The following is a 7,788-nucleotide window of genomic DNA, read 5'->3' on the forward strand; positions in this document are numbered from 1 at the left end:
GGTGACACTATAGCTAGTATGTAGGTGCTTATTAGGGAATAAGTTCACTGAACATGACTCGATAAGTTGAACAACTAATGGAGATTACTCACGTGTCAATAGTTATTCACTGAGTGATAGTTGTACAAGTGTCCTTAGACTTGAGATCGTTAAAGTTATCTTATATATAATGAACTGTGCTTTGGTTTAGTCCTTAGTCTCAAGGACATCCATTAGGTTTATTCTGGGCATAGGGATTTGTGTATAGAGATAGTTAACGTCAATAGAGGATCTACCCCTACCAGTATAGGAAGAGAATATCCTATGTTATTCTTAGTATGCGAGTTCTGGAATCTCTGGCCAGAGTGTATGAAATTAGAAAGGAGTTTCTAATTTGCATTAATATGAACTTTGCATTATGAATAAGAAATCATATGATTAAATTTGATAGGCCTGACACGAGATCCATGCCTTGTATTTAATCGGGATATTGTAAGGGTAGAAGGAATTCATTGTACGGTAACTAGTCACTGACGGGTTCTTGGTATCCTAAGCAGTGAATTCATATTATCCGGATAGTCGCGATATGTTGAGAAGCATCACTCACGATGTAGAATAAATATAATTAATCAGTTAATTATATTTAGTGAATTTTATTATTCATGTAAATAATTAATAAAAGTTTATTATTATTTATTTCTACTACCGGCATAATATTGAACGTACAGGGTCACACCATAAAAGAATATTTTCTTTGATGAAATAATGAGAGAGAGAATTATTTATTAAATAGTTTAGAAAAAGAAATAATGATTAAAATAGTTTTAATTATTATTAGAGCATTTTATAAAAATAAAATATGGGGGTTAATATATATATATAAAGATATATTTTATAACCCTAGGAGAGCCCTATAAATAGAATGAGATGGCTCATTCTATTAACACAATTTTGGTTTTGTGAAAACCCTAGCCTCCATCTTCTTCCTCTCTCTCTCTCTCTCTCTCCCAAAAACTCCATTTTTATAAAAGCTCGGTTTTATAAAAGGTTCATCGAAGAGGATCGTTCTTGATGGATACCAGTAGAGCGCTTCACACACTAAGGAGCAACTGCTAGCACTCCATTTTTATAAAGCTTCAATTCACAAGGTATGGTTACGATTCCTCAGTTTTTCCTTTTTATACGTTTTTCTATATGTGCGGTATATGGTTTTTACGGAATAAATGTTATATCACGCTTCCGCTCATCCGTAAATTCCTTCAGGTAGAACCTGCTTCACAAACTGTGGAGATAGAGTTGGAGCCCGGGAATCCCACCCGGAAGTTGAAAACTGGAAAGGGCTTGTAAACATCCTTCAAAGAAGAGCTCATCCTGCTGCTAAAAGAATATACGGATGTATTCGCATGGACACCGGAGGATATGCCCGGGGTAGATCAGTCTGTGGCGATGCACAGTCTGGACGTGGACCCGCAGAAGAGACCGATCAAACAGAAGAGGAGAAACTTCGCCTCGGAGCGACAACTGGCTATAGACGAAGAGAAGTTGCTCAAGGCCGACATCATCTGTGAAATCAAGTACCCCGACTGACTTGCCAATGTAGTGCTAGTCAAGAAATCGAATGGAAAGTGGAGAATGTGTGTCGATTACACAAGCCTCAACGCTGCATGCCCAAAAGATTCCTATCCCCTCCCCAACATTTATCAGCTAATCGACGCGACTTCGGGTCACACCATGCTCAGATTTATGGACGCCTTCTCAGGCTATAACCAAGTCCGGATGAATCTCAAAGACATCACCAAAACATCCTTCATCACTCATCGGGCAGTCTACGCCTTCATAATGATGCCCCTTCGGGCTCATTAATGCCGGGGCCACCTACCAGAAAATGATGAACACAATCTTTAAAAGCCAACTGGGGAGGAATATGAAATCCTATGTAGACGACATGATCTCCAAGTCACTCACGATCCCGGATCACATCAAGGACCTCAAGGAGTGTTTTGACAATTTGAGAAGGTACACCATGAAGTTGAACCCGGAGAAATGCGCGTTCGGGTTACCTTCAGGAAAATTCCTGGGCTTCCTGGTCAGCGAATGAGGAATCGAAGCAAACCCGGAGAAAATCTACGCCATAATAGAAATGAAGATACCCCGCACTCAGAAGGACATCCAGAAGTTGGCAGGATGCCTGGCGGCCCTACGCAGGTTCATCCCGAAGCTGGCGGAAAGATGTCTCCCATTCTTCGAGTTACTGAAAGGCGCCCGGAACAAGAAGTTGGTATATTGGACCCCAGAATGTCACACAACTTTTGAAGAAGTCAAACGACACTTGATGAACCCCCCGGTGCTATCAAAAGCCAAGCCCGGTGAGCCTTTATCCCTCTACATCGCCGCTGGCCCCAAGGCTGTCTCTTCTGCCCTAATCCGGGAGGAAGGAGGAATCCAGAGTCCTATCTACTATGTCAGCCAAGTCCCCAAAGATGCCGAGGCTCGGTACCCAAACTTGGAAAAATTCGCCTTGGCCCTCGTACACTCCAGCAGGAAGCTAAGGCAATATTTCCAAGGCCGAGAAATTAGAGTGGTTACAGATCAGCAGCTTAGGAAAATCATCCACAAGCCAGACGCATCCGGGAGGCTGGTCAACTGGGCCATTGAATTAAGCCAGTTCAACATCAAGTTTGTGTCGCGAATGGCGATAAAAGCCCAGGCCCTAGCAGAATTTGTTATGGAATGCACCTTCTCCGAGCCACAGCCACCTGCACCCAGCGGGGTTAATTGTAAGGAATCCGACCCGGACACAGGCTCTTGGAAACTCTATGTGGACGGATCATCAACGGTCGAGAGGTCCGAGGCAGGCCTTATTCTCATTGGCCCAGAAGGTTTCACCATTTAACAAGCAATAACCTTTGCCTTCAAAGCAACGAACAATCAAGCTGAATATAAGGCACTCATTTCCGGGCTCAGATTAGAAAAATCTCTTGGTATTATGAAGATGATCATCTATAGCGACTCTCAGATTGTAGTCAAGCAAGCCAGTGGAGAGTATATTGCGAAAGATCCAAAATTGGCACGGTATCAAGCAATGGTACGGGATATCCTGAAAACCATCCCTGATATCACCATCCTCCAGATAAATAGAGAAGAGAACTCCAAGGCAAATGAGCTATCCAAGCTCGTGCAGAATATGTTGGATCTCACCAGTTCGGTATACTTCGAAGAACTTAAGGCGCCCAGCACAGAGCGATCCAAGGTCCTGTGCATCGGCAGCCCGAACAACTGGATGACTCCCTACATAGCTTATCTAAGGGACGGAACGCTCCCGGAAAACCAGAACAATGCCAGATACCTAAAGCACAAGGCTGCTCGTTTCTTCCTGGAAAATGGTCATCTATACAGAAGAACCTTTTCAGCGCCCACCCTGAAGTGTGTAGACCCGGATGAGGCAAACTATTGTCTCCGGGAAGTTCATGAAGGTATCTGCGGAGATCACCTGGCAGCCAAAGCTCTGGCTTACAAAGTAATCAGGAAAGGATATTACTGGCCCACAGTCCACTCCGACTCCATCGCCTATGTTAAGAAATGCTCTCAGTGCGAGAAATTCAGCAATGTTCCCAGACAAAGCCCCAACCCTGCCAGCGTCAGTGTTATCTCCGATCCCATTTGCCGTTTGGGGCATAGATATCATGGGCCCCTTTCCCCGGGCAAAATGTGACCTCCGCTACGTCCTGATATCTATTGATTATATGACAAAGTGGGCAGAAGCTAAGGCCATGAGAACAATCAATCAACAAGATTGTATCAAATTTATGAATTTAATCGTCATGAGATTCGGGATCCCGATAGTTCTAGTCTCCGGCAATGGGCCACAGTTCGTCGGGTCCGAATTTGAAGCGTACTTGAAAGAACTCGGAATCAAGCACAAAAGGGCGTCAGTGGCACATCCTCAAGGAAATGGACAGGTCGAAGTGACTAACAGAACCATACTCCGGGGCCTGGAAAAAAGGTTGGAAGAATCCAAGAAAACTTGGCTAGATGAGCTCCCGAAAGTCCTGTGGTCCTACAGAACCACCCCCAGGACGGGAACCAATGAGACCCCCTTCAAGCTTGCCTATGGTACCGAAGCCCGCATACCAATCGAAACCGGGTCCCCCTCCCACAGGGTCATCAACTTTGACGAAATCTCAAACATTGAAGGCCTCAAGACCAACCTAGAGCTCCTAGACGAAGTAAGAGATCGGGCTGTAAAAAAGATGGAAGACTATAAAGAAAAAACAAAGCTCTACTTCGCAAAGAAAGCAAGAATTAGAGAATATAAAACAGGAGATTTGGTACTTCGGCACACCGAGGCTTCGGACCCAACCAACCAGGGGAAGCTACAACCCAACTGGGAAGGCCCCTATATGGGTAAGGAAGTGCTCCGCCCAAGAACCTACAAGCTAATCTATCTCAGCGGGTCCGAAGTCCCAAATACTTGGCACAGAACCCGCCTTAGGAAGTTCTACCAGTAAGGGCAAGGTGCACATTCCGGGGCCACCTCTACTTTTATGTTATGACAGCTGGATGTAAAATCTCTCCTCGTACACCCCGGAATGTAATTTTTGCTTTATTTTGATTTAAATGGAAAACTTCGCTTTGAGCACCCCATAGCTCAAGATAATTTTACTATGTCATTTGAATACTGTCGCCATATAACTTAGAAAAATTTTATTCAGTTAAAATTTTAAACCCCCAACCCGGGGACCATTACACAAACCATGTGTACTTAGAAAAATTTTATTCAGTTATAATTTTAAACCCCCATCCCAAGGACCACTACACAAACCATGTGTACTTAAAAAAAAATTTATTCAGTTAAAATTTTAAACCCCATCCCGGGGACCACTACACAAACCATGTGTACTTAGAAAATTTTTATTCAGTTAAAATTTTAAACCCCCATCCCGGGGACCATTACACAAACCATGTGTGCTTAGAAAAATTTTATTTAGTTAAAATTTTAAACCCCCATCCCGGGGACCATTACACAAACCATGTGTACTTAGAAAAATTTTATTCAGTTAAAATTTTGAACCCCCATCCCAGGGACCATTAGACAAACCATGTGTACTTAGAAAAATTTTATTCAGTTAAAATTTTAAACCCCCATCTCGGGGACCATTACACAAATCCTGTGTACTTAGAAAAATTTTATTCAGTTAAAATTTTAAACCCCCATCCCGGGGACCATTATACAAACCATGTGTACTTAGAAAAATTTTATTCAGTTAAAATTTTAAACCCCATCCCGGGGACAAGTACACAAACCATGTGTACTTTGAAAAATTTCAACGAAGGACAACAAAAACCAGATGCAGAAAGGGAAATATATTTACATGCCTGGCAAACCAAGCCCCGAACCAAATCCAAACCAGAGTCATACGAAATTTAAAAAACAAGTTTAAAAGCCACAAGGGCTAAGTCCGAAATGATAGCAAACTAAGAAAACAAATTATAAGGCATGAAGCCTGGATCTTCGTTTTTCAGTTCTCGGGAGGGGGAGGAGTCTTCTCGCGGACCTCTTCGGCAGGCGGAGGCGGCTGCGTCCGGGAGGTACCCTCTCCAGCAGTTTTGGCCTCCTCGCGACGGAGCTCTTCTGCGAGGTACAGCTCTATGAACCCGTCCATATCACCGCCCGAATTCTCAGCCAGATAAGCAGAAGCAATGTCCCAACAGATGTTGGCCTTCTCAAAGATCTTGTTGTTGAGCTCCTCGTAATAGGCTGGAGTACCCCGGAAGGACTCAAGGACCTCCTCTTCCCGGGGCCTAGAAGCAAACTCCTTCTTTAAGTTCTCCACCTCCGCCCGGAGGGATCCAACCATCTGCTCAGCAGCCTCCCGAGCTTTCACCGCTTCAGTAACAGCCTGCTTATGCTCCCGAGATTCCTTCTCCTTTACCTCCCGGTACTTGGTGAATCTTTCCTTCTCACCAGCCAACTCCTTCACGTTGTCTTATTCTTAGCCTCCCTTATGCGGTAATTATGAAGGATGGTAGAGCAACCGCTGATCCGAGTGTTAGCCTGAAAAGGAATGACTCAATACTGATACAAAGGGAAGAAGAAAAAAGATGATAAGGGAACACTTTTACCTCCGAAATATCCCAAACAAGATGATCAAGGAAGGTATCCAGATCCTCCTTGGCATAGCACTCGAAGTCAGCAGGGGAGGCATAGTTGTCGAACATCTCGTTCCTACGATCATCAAGAGTCATCCGGGCTAAGAGGCTCTTCAAAACATCCTCCTCCACCAGCTTCTGGCTCTCCTCCTCACTAGGGCCTGAGGCAGAAAGCCTCCTACGTTGTGGAGTTCCAGAGCCACCACCAGCATCTTCCGTGGCCTTCCTCTTGCGAAGGTTCAAAGCTCCAACCTCCTCCTCATCCAGCTCCAACACCTCAACCTCCTCGGGATTCGGGATAATAGGCGTGGTAACCACCGGAACACTCTACCTCACGCTGTTCCCCGAAGAAACAGTATCCCGGGCCTACGAACCACTACCCACACCAGTCTTCTTCTTCCCCGAGTCCAGCTGCACAACACCACCGATCTTCTTGAACTTTCCAGCCAAATCCTTGAACTGTTGCGACATAGCGTGATGGAAAGGGTTAAGGAACAGAAGACCTGCACAAGGAGCAACAGTTTAGAAAGAAGACATCAGGGCAAAGATATACATCAAGAAAAAGTACAAGGAAAAAACTACTAAAGTAAAGCACTTACAGCCAATATTATACAACGTTTGGTTATCTAAAAAGGTATCCCGGGTCCACTGGGCACCCAGAGCCACCACAAAATCGTATATCTTCGCCAGGGCATCTCCACTGAGCCGCTCGGTTGGGAACCTGTTATTTTTCAAAGCAGTTTTATACACAGGCATAAACTCCAGGTCCCCACCCCAGACAAAGATGAACTCCTGGTGCCAGCCCCGAAGCGAGTTCAACATAAAGATAGGTGCACTTTTGGCATCGGCAGGAAACGCGCAGCCATCTATGTTGAATGTGAACTCAAAAAGCGTAGGTAGGGTGGATTTCTTAATCTTAAAAAGGTAGTGAAAAAGCTTGAAGGTAGGGAGGTACTTCTTCACATGACAACAGGCAAGGAACCAAGAAACCCACTTAACAAAATTCGGGGCCAACTGAGTAAAGGGTATCCCGTAGACATCACGACATAAAGACTTGGTGAATTGGTGAAGGTTGGGCCTTATGCTACGAAGATGCTCTAAAGGAATAGCTACCCAACCACCCATAGAATGGTGATAAACCCTCTCATGAGGCTCGGGCCACCTCCTCTCCGTACCATCCCCGAAGTGGAAAATGGCTTTCACTAAGTCATCTATTTGCTCGAAGGAATATTCCGAAAGGTCGGGGTGACGAGGAGCTGGAAGAAGGATACCCGCCCCCACAGTCGATCCAAGCCGTCCAATCACTCACCAACCAAGAATGATCAAAGCCTAGGATAAAGAGGTACAAACCCCAAAAACCCTAAATCTTGGGACCTATAAAAGACCCCAAAAAGAGGGTTTTAGGAGTTGAAAAACATTTGACTGCTACACACCTATACACACACCACTATACATGTTTTGAATAGCTCCTTCTTCCCTCTTCTTCTTCTTCAAGAAATCCCATTCTTATTCTCACGCCAGAGTTGTCGCGGGAAACAGCTCCCCTCTGGTTCTGTCTTGTAGAGTCCCCTACCTAGCAGGTTAACGAACCACCAGCTGCCACGTGGACAGGACTCTAGCTTACGTGAGAGAGGAGAAGACCTCAATGTGTGTTGTTTT

General features: G+C 44.7%; 1 protein-coding gene across 1 annotated transcript; it reads left to right on the plus strand.

Moving 5' to 3' along the window:
• The first annotated feature begins 2,971 nt into the window (after positions 1-2,971).
• LOC141665035 (uncharacterized) lies at positions 2,972-3,691 on the plus strand. Its single transcript, XM_074470993.1, has one exon. The coding sequence runs from the start codon at positions 2,972-2,974 to the stop codon at positions 3,689-3,691; it is 720 nt and encodes a 239-aa protein (XP_074327094.1).
• The last annotated feature ends 4,097 nt before the right edge of the window (positions 3,692-7,788 follow it).

This window comes from Apium graveolens, chromosome 6 (genome assembly GCF_009905375.1).
Source record: "Apium graveolens cultivar Ventura chromosome 6, ASM990537v1, whole genome shotgun sequence".
NCBI classification, from domain to species: domain Eukaryota; kingdom Viridiplantae; phylum Streptophyta; class Magnoliopsida; order Apiales; family Apiaceae; genus Apium; species Apium graveolens.